General features: G+C 38.3%; 1 protein-coding gene across 2 annotated transcripts in view; it reads left to right on the top strand.

Annotated features, from left to right (window-relative positions):
* LOC124804712 (phospholipid-transporting ATPase ID) overlaps window positions 1–20,552 on the top strand; it is a 538,289-nt gene that overhangs the window by 393,780 nt on the left and 123,957 nt on the right. For both annotated transcript variants that reach the window (XM_047264976.1, XM_047264975.1), the window contains exon 10: window positions 12,032–12,194. In XM_047264976.1, the coding sequence (XP_047120932.1) occupies window positions 12,032–12,194 (163 nt within the window). The remainder of the gene's footprint in view (window positions 1–12,031; window positions 12,195–20,552) is intronic.

The following is a 20,552-nucleotide window of genomic DNA, read 5'->3' as shown; positions in this document are numbered from 1 at the left end:
ATCCTTCATTTCAGTGACTGCTTCACAGCCTGTGCCATATGGATCCTTCCCACCCACACCAGCTTTTCTGAATTGTGCAGGTGGGAACTCTCCCTGTAATATATCCTATGTTGCTGTAACCCTCCTGGCCTCAACCTTCGTTAGTCATTTTTCTCACCCATCCAGCCCCTTCCCTGCTCCCGTTCCAGCACTAAACAGCCCTCATTCCACCAACGCACCCAGTCTTTTTACTTCTCTCCTTTCCTGCAACCCTTTCCCCCCACCTCTCCTCTGCCGTCCGTCTAACCTCCCGACTGCACCTAGCTGCCCTAGCATCTCTCCACCTCATCCTACTGTGCTCCCCAGCAGCAAGTCACTGTTCTCCACCCCTACCCTGCTATCCCTCCCCCTCCCTGCCCCCAGCCTCCACTTTACCCCACCCAGTCGCCACCCACATCATGCACTGCCACTGTTGCTCGCAGTGTGGCTTCAGCTGCCAGAGGCTGCAGTCAGTCTGTCAGTCTGTCAGTCTGTGTGTCTGTCAGTCTGTGTGTCTGTCAGTCTGTCAGTCTGTGTGTCTGTCAGTCTGTCAGTCTGTCAGTCTGTGTGTCTGCGTGTCTGTGTGTCTGTGTGTCTGTGTGTGTTTGTGTGTGTGTGTGTGTGTGTGTGAGAGAGAGAGAGAGAGAGAGAGAGAGAGAGAGAGAGAGAGAGAGAGAGAGAGAGAGTGTTCTATTTGCAAGAAAGACTTTGATGGCCGAAAGCTCATATTGTGACAGTCTTTTTGTTGTGCCTATCTGTGACTCAGCATCTCCGCTATATGGTGAGTAGCAACTTTCCTTTTCACAAATGGAATGAAAGATACTTGTAGGGTGATTTTTTTTTTTTTTTTTCCAAAGACATTCACAAAGATAAATGATACAAGCTGATTAATAAGTGAGTGATGCAGAGATGTTAGCACAGGGATTGCAGCGTGTGCAAATTTTACGTATGTCTTAATCACTGTCATTGAAAAATGTTAACAGTGTCTGAACTTGATGCTGACTGAAGATTTTTGGGATGTGGTGGTATATAAAGATTGGTATAATGATATTTTGTGATCTGTAGAATTAAATTTTACCATGTACAGTGACTCAAATGGCAAAATTAAATTAGAGTGTGACCATCTTTGATTGCAGGTAGCTTTTAAGCTCGTTAGTCTTCATAAAATTGGAACAAGTTGCTGGAAAGAATGAAACGAGGGCTTCCTAATAAGTGGTGGCAATTCTTTCTGAACTGCTGGTTAGCTTGCACTGATTTTCATACTTCATGCTGTTTTAATAATTACTATTATCGGTAGCTCTACGTACATGGTTTCAAGCAAAATTAAATACATCAATATAATTATCATATTGAAAATCACTGTTTGAATAATAAAGTTACATAAAACATTGTATTAATAGCATTTTGGCAGATTTAGGTGCACATCGCTTATACGTGATTTGTATAAGTGAGTTTAGATGAAGATCAAGGGGAAAATAAATAGTAATTTAAAAGGTGCAGAATAATAGGTGGTGGAATGATTCAAGCTTTCATTCAGAAGAATAAACAGACAGCTCAGTCAACTAAAACACTAAAGAGTAATTTCACTTGAAAAAACGAACATATATTTCAACTAGCAGAGAAATAATAGACTGGTTTGACTTGTTGCTTCCACAGCCTGACTTCCTATGAAAGAAAGAAATGATTAATAATACAACCATCATGTAAAACTTAAAATGACTGGCATGGTCATTATCGTGTGGTTTCTCCCATCACTAGTATAGGTTTAACAGTGCCCAAGAAATTCTGATATAAAGATTTGTGTCATGGTCTGCTACACAACTTTACATGTTGATATTAACATTTTTTATTTACATGCTATATTTGGGAGAAGAACCTAGTAATTAAAAAAAATATTCTTCGTGTCTGAATATCCATTTTCTTGGAAAAGGAATTTAAGATTAAGGAGAAGAGTTAGAAATATTTATGTTTGGCTGTGGCGTTGCAGTTCCTTCAGAAGCACTACAATACTTGGGAGAGGAGTTGAATGGAATGAATAGTTATCTGAGGAGAATTTATAAGATGAATGTAAACGAATGAAAACAAGGAGAATGGAACATGAGTCAGATTAAATAAGATGATGCTGAGGGTTTAGTAAATGGGAAACTAAAGGTAGTTGAGAAGCTGTGCTTCTTGGGCACCAAACTAACTAAATCGGATAGAATTATAGAATATATAAAATACGGACTGTCTATAACAAGAAAAGTTTATCTGAAAAAGATAAATTTGTTATAAGAGGAAAAGTCAGATAATTTTTTGCTCCTATTTTTTACTAGCCAAAGTAAGGTATGTACAGGAAATTATAAATATACATGCTACTCTACGTACCATACACTTATGTTGGTGGGAAGGATCCACATGGCACAGGCTGTGAAGCAGTCATTGAAATGAAGGATGTCGTGTTGGGCAGCGTGCTAGACAGCAGGGTCATCGACTTGTTTCTTGGCTACAGTTTGTCGGTGGCTATCCATGCAGACAGACATCCTGTTGGTTGTCATGCCACATAGAATGCAACACAGTGGTTGCAGCTTAGCTTGTAGATTACTTGACTGGTTTCACAGGTAGCCTTGCCTTGGATGGTATGGGTGATATTTGTGACCAGACTGGAGTAGGTGGTGATGGAAGGATGTATGGGACAGGTCTTGCATCTAGGTCTATTAGAGACACCAGTTCACATATATGTCCCATTGCAGCACTAAATTTGAGATGCCTGTGCGGTAGAATTCATCCGGCTGACTACGGAACAACTGTTGAGCTGCTGTCTTGGCGTCGTCATTACTTGTGAATCACTGTCCTGCCAGGGACTTCTTCAGCATTCCGAAAATGTGGAAATCGTTAGGGGCAATGTTTTGACTGTATGGTGGGTGATCCAGAATCTCCCAGTGAAATGCTTGGCACTTTTCGGCAGTTCTGATTGCCACATGTGGTCGTGCATTGACGTGGAGCAGAATCAGGATGTCCACATTGAGAATCCAATGGCGCCTCTGCCTGATGGCAGCTCTTGGATGTGACTGTGCAGAACAATAACTGTCGGCATTGATGGTAACATTTTGTGGCATGAAATCCAGCTGGAGCAGCCCCTGGCTATCCAAGAAGACTGTCTAGATCAACGCAAATGTTCCCACACCATGCTCTGCTGTTTGGATTCTGGCATGAAATGCAGTATCCATGTTTCATTGTCAGTAACAGTGCTCTCCAGGAAAGCTTCACCCTCCTTGGAGTACCATTCTGGATGATTCAATGAAAACATCATTTGCTTGTCTTTCAGAATGTCATCCAACTGCTTAGGCACCCAACAACATGGTACCTTGTGGTACCCTAAGAACCCTGAACAATGTAAGCACTCCCCTACAATATGCCAGTCTTCCAGGATATGGCCGTGATGTGCACACGCTGATCTGCTTTCACCATTGCACCCATGTGGGAAATGTTGTCAGTGACGAGTGTGTCCTCCCCAACTGCTCATTGTCATGCAAGACTTCACGGCCTTTGCTGAACTCTCAACACCACAACCTCACAATTGTCGAAGACAGACAGTTTTCCCCAGATGTGGGTTGCACTTCCCTGTAGATGTCTGTGTGTTCATTCCTTGCTCCATGGAAAGTGAATCACACTTGGTTGCTCTAACACCGTGGACGTGTGAAGTGCATTTGCCATTTTTGACAACTGACAGCTGCGCCATGTGGCGGAACTACCGGCAGTTAAGGCTGGCATGAACCGAGAAAGGTCCAAGGGTGGGAATGGATATGTTGACTTCGCATTTAGAGGTGTAATTTGGCTAGAAGAAGAAGAAGAAGAAAGAAAGAGGGGTGGGGCAAAGACTATCTCTTTTGCCATTGTAATATAAATTTAATTTTGGAAAGTCTTTTCTGGATGCATTTGTCTGGTGTTTGGTCTTGTACAGAAGTGAAATGTGGATGATAAATGCTACGGACAAGAAGAAGATAAAAGTTTTGGAAGTGTGGTACTGCAGAAGAATGGTGGAGATTAGATGGATAGATTGTATAAATGATGAATCAAATCGAGGAAGAAAGAAGGCAGGAATAAGTGGATAGGACATGTCCTAAGGCATGGTTGAATAGTTATTATTGTAAATGAAGGTAAAAGCTTAAGTAGAGTAAAATGATTCAGTTGGATATGGGTTACAACAGCTGTGCAGAGATGGGTTTTCATGGGATAGTGTGGAAAGCTGCTTCAAACCCATCATTTGTGACTTGAATGTGATGCTATTTGTTGGTAAGCTGCAACATGAATTACTACCCGAAACGTATGCAAGATAAATTACACAAACAGAATCATGACTGACAGCAGTAAATTCTTTGGACTGAAAACATCAGCAAAAACAAGATCATCACCACCATTAATATCAATGTGAAACCTTTAATGTCAACCTTAGTCCTCATCTTATTTGTTATCTGTACTAAATGTACAGTTTATATTTGTTAAAATGAGATGCAAGTTTGTAGTATCTATTGATGTACTGCTAAGTCCGTGTTTGATGTACTAGCAAGTCTGTTTTTGTCATTTATCACCTGGGATACTTACTTGTTGTGCTTAGAAAAAATAAATTGAATTTTGATGCATGAGGAACATTCATTATTTTGTGGAATATAGAGCACAGAACATGAGATGCAGCAGAAGCAGCATTCCATTATGTTTGTCTTAGTTTCAGTTTAACATGGGATCATGAAAGCAGAATAGTCAGAAATTTTATGCACATACACGGAATGTGTCTCAAAATGATTTAATCAATTCCACTTCCACATAAATATTGTCCATATTCTGGACATCATTAAGCTTTAACACATACAATTTTTATTTTTTTATTAGAAATCACTTACATCTGTCACACAATGTTTTGTGAGATCAAGTGATTCATGGCTAGTCAATCATTGCACAAAGTTTGCTTCAGCCAATGAATGCTGCAAAGATTTGGATTGCACACTTGCAGGAAAAGTAACTATTGACCGAACATGATTAATTTTCTGGTTATTTGTTGACACAAAACTATCAACCATTGCTGCGTGGGACTGTTACTATTAACAAAAAATAATCGAGGGAAGACAGAAACATGTGCAAAAGCAAATGTATGTTAACAGTAGCCCATGAACACTGACTGCGTAAAGAATTTGGTAGGGATAAAACTGCACTACTTCTTAGAACTGCTTCATAATTGCTGATTTTTGCCTACAAAAAGCTTAGCACTCACAGTTAATCAGATTGCATGAAACTCTACTGAGATACTGTGATGCATTCTAGATTCTGCTGAGTTTTAGAAGTTGCTTGCATGTCCCACTGATCTTGAATCTTCTGTTTTCCATTTTCCCATTACCTATTGAGTAATATTCATAGAAACTATTTCATAATGTTCTTCAAACTTAATTCTTTCATTTTGTTTTTCCTACCTCCAAACTCCACTCCATTCCCTCAGGTTGCTTTTGCTTATTACAGCTAAGCTGGAATATGTAATTATAGACAGAGCACTAGTAGCAAAATATAAGTCTTGTCTTAACATTATATATATATATCACACTAACTAGTATAAGTTAAAAGATAAATTTATATGGAGAAGCCAATTTTGTTTAATCACATACTGATCCAGAAACTACAGTTCTTCAGATACAGTTGTGCAGTCAGCTGTTTTATCATATGGTTAAAAAAATCACTCAGCACACCGTCAAATAGATGTAGATTTTTCTTTTCTGCTGTCAGTCAACTATGTGATACCTGAGAAGAAAAATTCATTTTTAAATGTGTTTGTGTGCTTTCAGTACAACATTTTCTTGTTAGATTGTGAAGCAAATGGGATTTGTTATTTTTAATTTGGTATTACATTGTAGTTGACTGAACTTGGAAGTTCACCTTGAAGAAAACATGTCATATAAGCACTCAACTTATTGCTAGCTGTATTTCGTATACTGATATGTTTTGGAGTGCAAAGGATAAAATCACAGCACATCTGATGTTGAAATATTGATTAAAGCTTTACTGCTATATAACTTTCAGGTGAATTTCTAGCAGCTAATATTTGAAGAGCCATTTAACTATGCCAAGAACATTTTGGATACTTTTAAAAATTGTGTTAATTTGAAAAACCTGTAGCAAGATAGATGAAAAGCACCTGGGGCTGTGGTAAGGACTACAGCAAAATGTATTGTAATAAAATGTGACATATCTTCTGCTTGCAGAACAACTGTTTATGTAGTGTGAGGTGAAGGGGAGTAGTGGTGGCAAAGGGCAAATGAGTGAACACACTTAAAATTAGCAGACCAGAAGAGACATGATAAGTACACAGTGGGAGAAAGTAGCTATAAAAGTGAAAATAAGTAGAAAAATGAAGAAAACTAGCAAAATACATATTTGAAATTTGTATAAAATTAAATGTAAAAAAATTAATCAAATTAATATTATACTGGAAAATTTTGTGTCAGACAAAAGCAGTGGGGGCAATAAAGATGATTTTGTTATCCTACTGGCGCAACCTGACCATAGTGTGAAATGTAGAAGTGACACATGGATTACATAAGTAACAATGTGTAGAAGATCCATGTAGAAAGAGGTGACCTATTGGTAGAACATACCCTAAGGCCCAGCAATCTAGAGAAAATAAATCTGGGAAAATATTTATGTTAGTCGAAGAACTGGCTAGTATGTGCTTTCATCTCTCTAAATACAGTTAGTAGCCTTCATATTTGGCTTTAAATGCTGATAATTAACTTAGAGCTTGCACTAGAAAGTACAGTTACTGTTATGTAATATGTAAATAAGCATTTTTTTTTTTTTTTTTTTTTTTTTTTTTTTTTTTTTTTTTTTTTTTTTTTTTTTGCAGTACGAGGAGTAAATGTAGTCTTAGTTGGTGCCTGTCATGCCATAAATGAATTTCAGATGTATTTTATATTATGGTATTAAATGCTACATGTAAATTAGATTTTCTGTAGTCTAGAATCTAATCCTTGTCTGTTCTTTTTTTCACCTCTTCTTTCTTGATTGCAGCTCCCAGTAAGTTTTCAGTGGTTTGTGCAGTTACTGTGTGTGTGCACGCACTTCTAAAGTTCTGTGCACATCATTGTATAGTGTGCAGTACACTAGAAGCCTGTGTGTAGAAAGTAGCACTATGTTTGCACACTGAAATTAAGACATAATATGGACATTTTAATGAGAATTTATTTACAGTGTTATTAGTTGTTTAGTGTCAGCACGGCACATTGTATTGACCAAAATAATTAGATGATGCTTCCATTTTGAGCAGTTGGACTTCCTGGACTAATGGGCGTAGTGGGAACATGTGAAAAAACCTGGATATTAAGGACCTTCAACAAACCATCTCATGGTACAAAGGAGGGCAGTTTGTATAGCCTATAGCAGGTTGTATTTCTTCCACCCAGACCACTCTTGATCTATTAAGGGATAATTACTTTACATTTAATATGAAGTATGAGCTATTATAATGGTAATAACTTGCTTACAGTTCTTACATTTCACTGCAAATTTATTTTCGGGGCCATAATTTTGTGGAGATCTTTATTTACTAATAACAGTGTCCCAAGGTTGTCACTTATTTTTGAAATGGATAATATGATGCAAGCGGTATGTAATTACACAGAAGTCGGACTTCATTCTGAACAATTGCTGCACTGCAGGAACTTATGTTGTTGATCTGTACTTCAAAAATGGGAAGTATTTTGCATGTGGTTGGTGTGAAGACATTCACAATTGGAGAACTGTGTTCAGATTGATGTAGTACTTCCAAACATGGCATTTTTCCAAAGTGGCAGCAACTCAGCATGAGTAACAACTGAGGCTACCAGAAAACGTGGAGGGCAATGATATTTCCTGCTGAAACAATTATTGGACTAAAAATGACAAAATAATTTGTTCATGATGTTTGCAGTTTAAATTGAACATCCATACCTACCAAATCATAAAGAAGACTAAGATTAACAAACCGTCAACAATGAGGCCATGAGAAATGGAGCACAAGCTTGGATTGGCAAAGGATGAGGAAGGTTCAAATGGTTCAAATGGCTCTGAGCACTATGGGACTTAACATCTGTGGTCATCAGTCCCCTAGAACATAGAACTACTTAAACCTAACTAACCTAAGGACATCACACACATCCATGCCCGAGGTAGGATTCGAACCTGCGACCATAGCAGTCGCGCGGTTCCGGACTGAGCGCCTGAACCGCTAGACCACTGCGGCCGGCAATGAGGAAGGAAATGGGTATGTGTTCTTAAGAGGAACCATCACGGCATATGCCTTAAGTTAATGGAATAAACTTTGGAAAGTATAAACATGGATCACTGGATGAGGGAACTTAAACCTGTGTCCTCTCAAATGTGGCACCATGTCTTCACCATTGCTCTGCCTTACTCATTACAGAACAGTGCAGGAGCAGACAGCATATACAGAAGAGTATGCAAACAACAGTACCTTTGCTAGTCGGTTGGCAAACATTTGGTAGAAAGATGGGGCAGAAAGGAGAAATTGGCATAATCTGTAAAAGGGATGATGATGACGACGACGACGACGATGAGATTGGAACAATTATCATAATGAGTGGTGAAGTGTACTTCCATGTCATTCGTGTAATGAATATGTGGAGCTGAATTGCATACTGCCCTCCTGTCCATGAAGTGATGGTATAGGGAATATACCAAAATGTTATGTATTGTCCTCTCCCCATTCATAAAGAGAGATGTCGGACAGTTGCAGCTGCATCCTAATGGTGCTTTGCCATATTCAGTGACATTTCTTATGATTTGGTGCAATTGTGTGCACACACACCCACATCTGAAAACACACACACACACACACACACACACACACACACACACACACACAGTGTTAAGGGTTATCTGTGTAGTGTTTTTTCTGTATATTTGGTCCCTCATCTTCGTGACGATCTGTTTATTTCTCAGTTCTTAAATGTTTTAATGTGTATCTGTCTCTTAGGAGACTACGTTAAAGCCATTGATTATCAGCACAGGTTACACGAGTTAGATTATCTGAACCACGTAAATGTATATTGTCATTGGATGAGCAGCTAACAATTTCCAAGCAGCGCTTTGACTCCCAGTTAATATCATAATTTCCCAAATGTCATATGATAAATATTTTGTATCTACCATCTTTATGATGATAAGAAATGTGTTCAATGCTATGTGCCCCGGTCACATTGTATTAATTACCCAGGGGTATCTTCCACCTTCATAAACTCCCTCCCCTCATATCCTGTCCTTCATCTTCCTGAGGCTCGGGTTTTCCTTCCACATTGTCATTAATGTTGTCCTGCAATCTTCTATTGCGAAGCAAGACTTGGGCTTGCTGCGTAAGTGTGTTTGCGCAAGTCAAGATAGTCTGTTCTGGCAATAATGACTGAGCCTTTATCAGTACATTGATCATACGCATAGCACCATCAAGCACTTGCACCTCATTCACCAAATCTGCATCTTCTTTGGTATTTTTGGTGTCCATTATACTTAATGTACGTTATAGCTACCATCAGCTCCCAATTTCCCATCGCAACAAAAACTCTGTGTTGATAATTTTGTATTTAGTCAATGACTTTATGTGTATACAATTAAAATATCATTACATGACAACTCTTCTTTTTAGATCAAGGCAACAATTTGGAAATATTTATTTGTGAATACTGATAAGAACATAGTATTTTACAATTCCGTGCTATTTTATTCACAGTAGTATATGTAACTTTGTTTAGTGGGGCTTCTTTTTTATCCTAAAAACCATTTTACAAAATTTTGGTTAAAAATCGCCCAGTTTTATTACAACTTTATCATTTATTATGGGAAACTATACACTATGTGGAACACAGCACCACAATGTTGTACACTATAGGTAGATGCTCCAGACAGTGTCAAAAGTTTTGCTTTTCTTTCATTTTGATTTGTAATCTGATTTTGTAATAAAAGTAATGAAGGATATTTTAATTTATTGTGCTAGTTTCTTATGAATATAAATGTTTGTAATGTACCCAGTTTCTTATAATCACATTGTGTAATGCAGGCGGCTTGCTTTGATGTTGTTGTGTTTCCAGCTCTAATTCTCATTTAATATGAGAAATTGCACAGGTAGCCTAAAAACTACGACAACAATTTTGATTAATGTCTGATAATTCATAAATAGTTTGGACAAAAGTCAGGTTACTTTTTTTAGTTCTGTTTTGGTTTTATAAGAAAGTTTGAAACCAGGCAGTAAATGTGGCAGTAAAATTCACTTATAAATGATTGCTTACTAAAGAAACTGGAACTGCTAGTATCATGGTGAATGTCTGGCATTTTAAAGTAGTAAAATGTAAAATTAAAGTTCTTACTGATACATTTACTTGCACATCTATTGCCTGTCAATAATTTCATTTGCTCAGACAAATAGTCACTTTCAGTGTCATAATTTCTTGCAATGATAATTTTAACACAATTTGGACAAAAGATTTTTTATTATAAAATATTTCTTAATGAAATGAATTTATTCAAAGACTTGTGGAATACAACAGCATAAGTTCATATTCCATCTGTCATAAATGGCTCTTGAGTTACAATGCACTAAGTTAATATTCATAATCATTCAGAAATTTATTTTAAACAAATTTAGGGGATCACAAAGTAGCATACACACATCTTCCCTCACAAGTCCATTGCTTGCTCTTGTAAAGTGTCACTTTTCCAATTACATTGAATGATAAAATTGGAATATTCACACTGCACCTGTTCACAGGTTTGTTATGACATACATGCATATAAGGGAACAAGTGCATGTCTAAATTACTCACAAGCTCCTCATTTCACTCAACATATAAGCCTTGCAACTCTAGCATTTTGTTAAGCCCCTTTCATTGGTGATAACCACAATTTTTCTGTTGTGCGTGTATTATTGTGAAAATCTGATGTGTGTGGTAATGTTGGGGGATACTCACTTCTGTTATGTGAAAGGGAAATTGAGAAGAGAATCACAAATTAAACAACAGACTAGTGGTGCATGTGCAAAGCCATCTTTAATCCGAAGATTGGGTTAACCACTACAATGCTGTACTAGGCATGATCCTATTGGAGGTGGCATGGTATTGCCTTGCACTCCAACTTTCGAATTGACCTGCAGAGATGGTTATAATATGTATAGTTTAAAACTAACTCTGAAAGATTTTGCAACATGGCATATTTTTATTATTTTAATCATTGCCAGAGGTGAAAGAAGCGATAAATAATAGAAACAGTATTGTAGGACTGACTAAGATTGAACTGCAGACCTTTCCATTTGTAGTATGAAGTTTAGCTGCTGTACATGTCTCGTGCGCACACATACACACATACACACACACACACACACACACACACACACACACACACACACACCAGACTTAACTGCAAAAGCTCATCAGATGTTCAAGAGCTCAGAAATAACTCTTTGGCTAGTTGCTATGTAATTGTTTGTCATTTATTTCTTCTTAGATACAGTTTGGTTTGAGGGTGTATCTCAAGTGACAGCAAAAACTGATTTCATTGTGAAATAAGAGGGCATAGTAAATGCACTGAAAAGTTGTAATTGTATGTTATTGAGTTTAGCACTTGACCTTTTTTGTGTGTTGCATACTACTTTCAGCAAACTGACAGTAATAGAGGCAGTTTGTAATGTATTGCTCTTTGTAAAACATCAGGAATGCATGTAATTTATGTCTCACATTTGACCTTCCACTATACTTCCAGAATTACACATCACCAGTGTGTGACATCGCTTAGAAATAGGCTTGCATATACGTTACATTTGTATTCTTGTAATCACATGCTAGCTTCACAAAAGTAGTATGTACTTCAGACAATTCATTCTTAAATTTTCTCATATGCAGTAAATCTTGAGATATGTGTTTAATTGACCACTTGTGTTTTGCCTGTCATTCTATTTAGAAGCCTTTCACACTGTAGAAATTAATACTTTTCCTTCCCACTCATAATACAGAGCACACCAACAGTGGACTTTTCTGCAAATCCTGACTATGAACCAGAATTTAAGTTTTATGATGGCAGCCTCTTGGATGCTGTCAGACAAGGGGACCAGAATGCACACAACTTTTTTCGTTTGCTAGCTCTTTGTCACACTGTAATGCCCGAAGAAAGAAATGGTGAGTAATTTCTTACTTAGCAACATGGTTAACCTTATACAAAATCTTAGGTGAAGCAATGTATTAAGTTAAGATACTTTTATAAACCTAAATTTTAGCAAGAAAGAAACGGATGCAGTAAATATCAATGAGCTACCTGAAGAGTAGGTTGATGTAGGCAAATGTGACACTCATTATTATGAAGTTATTCCTCATTTTCAAGTGCTTATGGATTGTCTTATTGCATTATTAGTTGATCATTTTATTTAATTGTGTTTTAGCTTTTCATCTAGTAGTGATGGCCTTATTTGTATATTTATATTCCATGATCCAGTAGTAACATTTATTTTTGACTGTGTTGAGAAGACTGTCCATTACACATTGGGGAACAAGTAGAATGTGAAGTTTGAATGTCAGACACAATTAACTTTATTTGCACAGAGCATCTGTATCACAAAGAGATTACCGACAATTCGCAGATAGAATGCATTGTGAGTGTGTTGTTTCTGCGGTTCTCCACATCCTCCCCGTGCTGCTCTACCTCCAGAGGTATCACCAGCTACTGAACAGGTCTAGTGATGTACGTCCCATCAGCAGTCACAAGGACGGCTGTGCACTGGATTCTGTCTTTGCCTTCTTTCAGTTCCTGTACTCTTGCCCTCTTCCACAGATGTGAAACAACTCTTACTTGTAGAAGTAGAACGTCACCAATTTGGATTCTCACTGCTACTCCATTCAGGCATTTACCATAGTGAATGTTTCACAAGAGCTTGAGGTGCCCTTTACCCCAGCACTCCCAGAAATATTCTGCTGTTTTCTGATGGAGTTTGAATTCTCTTGTCAAGTGTGCTGTCTTCAGTGGCTCAGGTCTGGTTGACAGTGACATAAGTCTCTCCCCCTCAATCAAATGTGCTGGAGTTAGTACTACATCCTCAATACTGAAAATGGGTCTTGAGTTCAGGGCAGCTTCAGTATTTATAAGCACAGTATGTAGCCCTTCTTGGTGTATAGTTGTGTCTGAATACTCTCCTGAGATACCTTTTCTTTGAGTTGACCATTCTTTCCCAGAACCCTCCCCATCGAGCCACATGCGGAGATATAAATTTACCAGTTACGCCTTGTCGAATGAAGTGTTCGTGAGTCTTATCGGCAGATATTGTCGACCACAGATGCAATATTTCTTTTGTGGCTACGTAGAATATTTGAGCATTGTTGCCATAGATGGTGCGTGGAATGCAGTGTCGACCAGTACATTTTTGTGATACACTGTGGACTACCTCTGAGTGGATGGCTCCGATCACAGTGGAAGTAAATAGTGCAACATACCTTTTAGCACTAGTATTTCTTACTTTGGTGTATAGCAGTCCTGCAAAATAAAGTGTCATCTGATTGACTGGCAGTGTAACTCCTGTTTCTTGACTGGTGACACTGTGTGCTATTTTACATGGGAGACTTCAATGAATTATCTTTCACTGGTGCAAGATACTCATTTGGCCAGAGACAGCACCTTTGCAATAGCTATGGTGGGCCGTGTCACCATATGTCCATTGTACCTGGAGTCTGAGTTGTGATTCAACTAGATAGATGATCCACAGGATTATCTTTACCTGGGCAATGCTACCACTGGAATGGCGAGTTGTACTTTCGAATTTTCATTACCTTGTTACATGCAAAGGTTTTCCATGTTCTAGGATTACCGTTTATCTGTGCAAGTGTGTTACCGTGGAGTCAATCCAAAGAATTGCCTTGCAGTAGTAATGTAGAAGTCATGTTCTTATCAATACTGTGTATAGTTCCAGTTGTGGCAACATAATCCTTTTTATGGGTGTTGTCTACTTTTACTACACCATAATTGAACAAGGGACTTACTACTAGCAGTTGACCTAATATACAAGACTACGTTGTATGCTCTCTCTGAATCAGTGACTGCGGTCCTGGAATCTTACCCCATCTTTTTACGTAAATGTGTGATAGTTTTGGAAGTTCTGAGATTGAAGTGAGCCATTGAGATCCAAGTATGCCAACAAACGGCAAGATGCTGAGGCAAGAGTTGACATCTTTAATATTATGGTTATAGTGTTACTAGGCCCAGAGGGTCATAGCAACTAGTGGTTGCTTGTAGTAAGCTCATTTTGATGGCCACAGTCAGAGGTATTTTGCCAATAACTTGGTGTTGGCCCATACAGAACTTATTGTCTGCTGTGTTCGAGTAAACTCCCAACACGTACGAAGTTTTTGTGATCTCTCGTCCTTCCGATGTAATATTGCAACTAACTGCTGGGAGTTTGTTGCCCACAGTTTAATTTGATTCATGAGTATGGTCAGTTTGTAATAAGAGTTATCAGTCCATTCTCATCTGCAGCACCTACTGAAAATGTTTGCATGCAAGTATTGTGGTCTAACAAGGAACTTGCGGTAGGAAATTGTGATGCATACATATTTGCCGTCTCTCAGAGCAACTGAACATAAGAACAGACTACATTTCAGCCAAAAGGGAAGTCTTTTAAATTAATACATAGCTGTCCTTCAGTTGCCATATGTTTCATGTATGCCATGCTTATTGTCACTTTACCAGAAGAATATGACCAGCTCTCTGTCATCTGGGTGGAGGACTAACTGTAAAAATGCTCGGGTAATATCTGTGACAGTGGCAAAATGTCACATTTGATACAGCAAGAGCATTGAGCACTGCGTTTACTTCAAAAAGCAGGTTAGGTCTATTTTCTAAGACATCATTAAGTGAAGGAGAGCCCTTTTCACGTGAAGGTGCGTTGAATACGATTCGCTGTTTTGTGCTTCCATGTTTTTCCCTCCTTACTATTCAATGAGGCAAATGAAAGGAGTTGGTCAAATTCTGGGGTGGGGCTAGTTCAACTTGTTCGTTTTGGATGTCGTTTCGACATCTGAATCTCGTACATGACACGAAGGGCATCATTCTTATCCAGATGTCTCTGCAACATAAGTGAAAATTATTCACCATTACTGAGAATATTTGGAAGAATGACTCCCAATGTTTGTGGAAGATAAACTACTCTTTGTTGATCCTTGACAGAGTAGGAAGTGTGAAATTCCTCAACATTCTGAATCTTTTATACTCTTTGCACGATCTTGATCGTCACATATCCCTACTGCCTATAAATCCCAAAAATCATGACTGCACTGTCAGATGCTTGATTACACAGCAGGGTGATGAGGTTAATGACACTTCAGTCTGCAGAAATTCTTAAGCAGTTTGCACCAAGAATCCATCCGTATTTCAAAGGCAGTAAGGCCAGTGATTGAGAGACATGTATTGGTGCTGTGTCCTTAACAGTTCTCCACTAATGATCTGCTCTGATTAGTAACTCGATGGAAAGATCGTTGTATCCTTCTGCTAGGTCAACCATTTGCAGATTAGTAATGTGTTTCATTTTGAATTCTTTAGGTACCTGCAGGTGTCTTAAAATGAAATGAAAACTCTCAAATGCAGTAACCTTAAATCAGCACGGCTCCATGCACTTCTCAATGCCAGTCAGACCAGATGTCGAGAGTGTGTTGTAGCGAATGAACACTCGAATGCATTGATTTCCAGTGGATGGGTTGTGCAGTGAATTATAGTTTTAACTTATCGATCAGTGATGTTCTGATAAAACTAGACTTGCTGCCATGGTATAGAATGCAGTGTGAGAGTCTTTTTACTCCTCCAGTGGGCTCTATTGCATATGTGTGGGCTGTCTAAAGATGTGTGTCTTACATGCTCATTGTTCGCATTGGTGACGGAACTGTGTTCAACAAGAGGAACTGATACAGTAGAATGTTCGAAATTTGTGCAAACCGACTTACGATTACAGTTATTTGCAAAAGAGGCAAAATGCTTTTCCTTTCTTCCATCAGTCTTTTGCTGTATGGTCTTGGTTAACACATTCTACACTCTTATCCCTTGTCTTCAGTTGTGTAGGTGAACTGACAATTTTCGATAAAATTTAAAGAATAATTACACAACAGTGAAGCATCTTAGCGGCACATATTGGGCGTCATTTTAAACCCCATACGTGACCGATTAGGGAATAAGCTTGCATATCTTCACATCAGCACTGGTATATGTATTTCATATTTTATGACAAAAAATGATTACATGTAATTTACACATAATTTACTTCTTCAAACGGTAGAAGGAACTGCTGTAACTGCAGCTTCCTTTGAGTGATGGTGACAAAGGCCGAATTATTGAGGCACATCTTGATTATCTGGAAGCCATCCTGCATCTATCATCCGATTCCCTAGAGCTTACAACTTAACATTTATTGGATGCAAAAAGCACATCCAGGCTGTACAGATGCTAGGGGAGAACGTAGAACCTAATAGTTGGGTGTTTGTGGGTATGTGAAGTTGAACAATGTGGTCTTCGTACCACCATCTGCTTTCTTTCCTGACCTACTTGTTAGTTTCTTTCCTTTGTCAGCTGCAGCTACCTAGTCCATGCTAACATTTTTTTTTTTATAAATTCCACAAGATATATTTTGCTTGGTGACATCCTTGTGCAAAATAAAACTATTCACAGTAGACATTAGGGAAATGTGAAAGAAAAGTGTTTTCCACCAATTCATTGCTTTTCTTGCAAGTGGGTAGTAGCCGGTTAGCTGGCCAACACAGTCTTCACCAGTCTTGTTCATGTTAGATTATAATAATGTTTAGCTTTATTGTTCATGTTATACCTCTTTTTGAAAATAGAGAGAGCTAGCTTGTTGGTAGGCCCTTTCTGCTCCTGTTGACAGTTCTGATCGCGAATGTCTTCCGATATTCCTACAACATGTTTAGTAAATGCACACTTGTAGATCAACTCCTGCTGGATCTAGCAGGCTATCCGTTATTTCTATCCTATAGCTTGCAGTCGTGTAGCATGTGAGCAAAACAAGTTACAGCGAATGGAAAAGCTGCACCCATACAAGATGCAGACGACGTCTGCATGGCTGAAATGTGAATGCCTGCATGATGTATGGGCATAGTGCTGAAAGTGTTAAGGCAAAGAAACCATCTATTATTCGATCTCAAAATCTTGAGGTGATCATGAACATTCTTTACTGTCTCACAATCTTGAGCCCAATGAGCACGGTGCTTACAAAACACACAGGAGAGTAGTACCTTCTGTACTGACTTACGTACTTTTGTCCTGGCTTAGAGCAAACACTGAAGGCTACTGTAGGCGGTACAATGCTAGTTAATGTAAGAGCTTCCCCTTGAATGCTTTGTGTTGTCAGCACCCATCTACGTGTTCTGACAAGAATGTTTCCTTCTGACAATAGTACTCTTTTGGTATAGATTATCCAGCACCGACATAATTATGTCCTCTGGGAAAGCACAAAATATTTTAGGAACTAACACTCTACTATTAGGTTCTACTTTCTCCACTAGCATCTGTACAGCCTGGATGTGCGTTTTACATCCAATAAATGCTAAGTTGTAAGCTCTGGGGAATCAGATGATAGATGCAGAACGGCTTCCAGATAAAATGCGTCTCAATAATTCGGCCTTTGTCACCATCACTCGAAGGAAACTGCAGTTACAGCAGTTGCTTCTACCAAACTCTTGAATTCCTCTTCAAGATAGGCTCTAAGAAACTTGTGTATATTGACAAGTGACAAGTTTGGGTCTACGTCAGTGGAAGATTCAGATTGTTCCCAGAAGTGAGCCTAATGCTCAATGTTACTAGAGACTGGGCCTAGCTTAATCTGTGGTAATCGAACTCTGTTACACGACTACATAGAAAACCCCAAAGTCATCCTGACAGCCGTGATGTCAGAAATTCTTTCCTCAATATTGTGTTTTGCTTTTAGGATTGCTCTTTTCATCAAGTTTGTGTACCGCTCTAGTGTTGAAGCACCACCTTCATACTCTACTCCAGCAAGTAAGTCTTGAATAATGTAATCCAAGGTCATCAAATAACTTAAGTCTCCTGCAGATGACTACAAACAAATCATATGTTTTTAAATAGGCTTGAATCAACTAACACATATTTGTGGGAAATAAAAAAATCTGTTTAAATCCTAAAATAACTACTTATTGGCATATTTCATTATTTCTTTATTTAATATGATGCAAATGTGATTGTTTGATGAAAGCTTGGATAGCTAGTGTAATATTAAAGTAAAGTAATTTTGTTAAAAGTTGGAAATTGATGCCTTAAAAAAAATCAGAAATTATATACTACTTATACATGTTATCGTTACCATTAAACCAAACAATATAAAATTTACAGTTCTACATTTTACAATTGTTACGCACAATTCTACAACAAAATTTGATATTTCATAGTCCATGTACTCTTTGTCTTGGTTGTTGTTTGTGACAGGCAGCTTCGGAATTTCTTCATAGAAGATTGTGTTCTTCAGGCAGATAACATTGCAATTTTTCCAAGTCTTTTATTTTACTGAACGTACTCGGAACCTTTTCTGATGAGTAACCTAGTTTGTTTAGCGCAGTCAGTGGACCATGAAGGAGTTCCAGAAGAAAAGTGTGACTAATATGTCCTTTGATCATTGTAGAAGTTCTAACACAACCTGATCTGGTACCGTCAAAATTAAAATGTGAAAAAGTGCTGGTAAGTTACCTTTCCTTGTCTCCCACTCTTAGTTTCTTCAGAAATTCTGGTCGTTCTGTTACACAGTGACCACCATGACTTTAAGTCTAATATCTCAGTAGCACCAGTTTCTTTAATAAGAAATTTACCTTCTTTCAGACTTGTAAGAACCACCTCTGTACATTGTGCACAGTAACAGTCTGTCCTTGGTTCTTTTTTACAATGCCAAAACGTCTATCTCATGCAGAAAACTGCGCTCCCTCACTGGAAAGTATTGTTGAATTTTGTTGAATCTCCCAGAGATGTTCGATGTATTCTTGTGGTATATCCTTTATGTAACCATTTATAAATGAGGACACTTCATTAGGACTTTCCTTTCCTTTACCTTCACGGTAGACTTACATTGTGCTTTTGTCAGTCTTTACATTGTGTATGCAAAATACATTAACAGTAAGTTGCCTTAAGTAAAATGCATCTTACACTGGAAGTTTTGGTAGGAAGACTTTCTGCACAAAATTGACAGACAAAGAAAGAATTTTGTCTTCTAATATCTCTGCTTCAGATTTCTCATGTTGAAGAGCAATGTAAAATTTTCTGCTCCTCTGCTTATGAAGAACCAGCTCAATCACAGCTCTGCCCTTGCTGTATCATTTAATCACGGAGACTTACGTTTAGCTTCTCACATATGCAACAAGTCTATCTTTGGCCTCTCAAATTTATAATTAAAATTGTCCCTGGAGGATGTCCAGTAAAAATTATAATTTACATTTTCTTGAGGGTGTTTTTCAGGGAATAATTTCCACATCATCTTGATGTTGAGGTTGGCACTTCAGCAGTATCTTGTTGACCTACCTACATAATGGGATTCTTTCCACAGAAAGGGTGATATATTATCTTGCAGCAAATCATCCACCGCTGTTAGTAGGCTGTGGGAAATATGCCTTCCTCTCTTGTCTTCAGGTTTTCTGCTAGCAATGTAACAGATTTTCATTATCTGAAAGTGCTTTGTGTAGAATACTCCTGTAACACAATATTACTGAGATTTGTTGGAGTAAATGCTACTGGTTAAAAATGGTCTGAATTTACAATAGCAGACCCAGTGCAGAAGAGTGGAACTTAAAAAATGTGTTGTACATTGAACATCCATGTCATCTAAATAAAAACATAGTACACACAAAAATAAAAGACACATGCCGATAACAAAGAAACATTAAATCATTCACATTCTCTGTACACAGTGTGCTTTTCAGTGAGCAAACCTTCATCAAACAATATTGGTATCATGTGATGTGGTTACAAAATAAGATTGTAGAAACGTTAGAAGTTATGGCTAGGATATAGGTGGCATAATATGAGGGTTGCCCAGAAAGTGACGCACCACATTTTTTTGCTCAGTCAAAAACAATGCTAAGAATGCAAAATGCAACGTATGTATTATATGAAGTGTCCTGAGTGAGCCCGCCAAGTTTCTGTCACTTCTGACTGATAGCGTAGCTGCAGGACAGTTTCAAAATGGCATCTGTAGGTGATGTACATTACAAGCAATGTGCCGTCATTGAATTTCTCACTGCAGAGAAAGAAAGTGCGGAGAACATTCACAAACACTTCTGCAAAGTCTATGGAGCATCTGCTGTTGACAGAAGTACAGTTATTTGCTGGGCACAGAGGGTGAGGTCATTGGAAGGCAGTTGGGCGGAGCTCCATGATTTGCAGCGGTAGAGGAGACCATCCACGGCTGACACACCTGAGCTAGCCCCTTCTGACTTCCACTTGTTTGGGCCATTAAAGGATGCCATTAGTGGAAGACATTTTGAGGACGATGA

The sequence above is a fragment of the Schistocerca piceifrons genome, chromosome 7, assembly GCF_021461385.2.
Source record: "Schistocerca piceifrons isolate TAMUIC-IGC-003096 chromosome 7, iqSchPice1.1, whole genome shotgun sequence".
Classification (NCBI taxonomy): domain Eukaryota; kingdom Metazoa; phylum Arthropoda; class Insecta; order Orthoptera; family Acrididae; genus Schistocerca; species Schistocerca piceifrons.
Note: the sequence above shows the minus strand (reverse complement) of the source record. Positions and strands in the feature narration are given on the sequence as shown.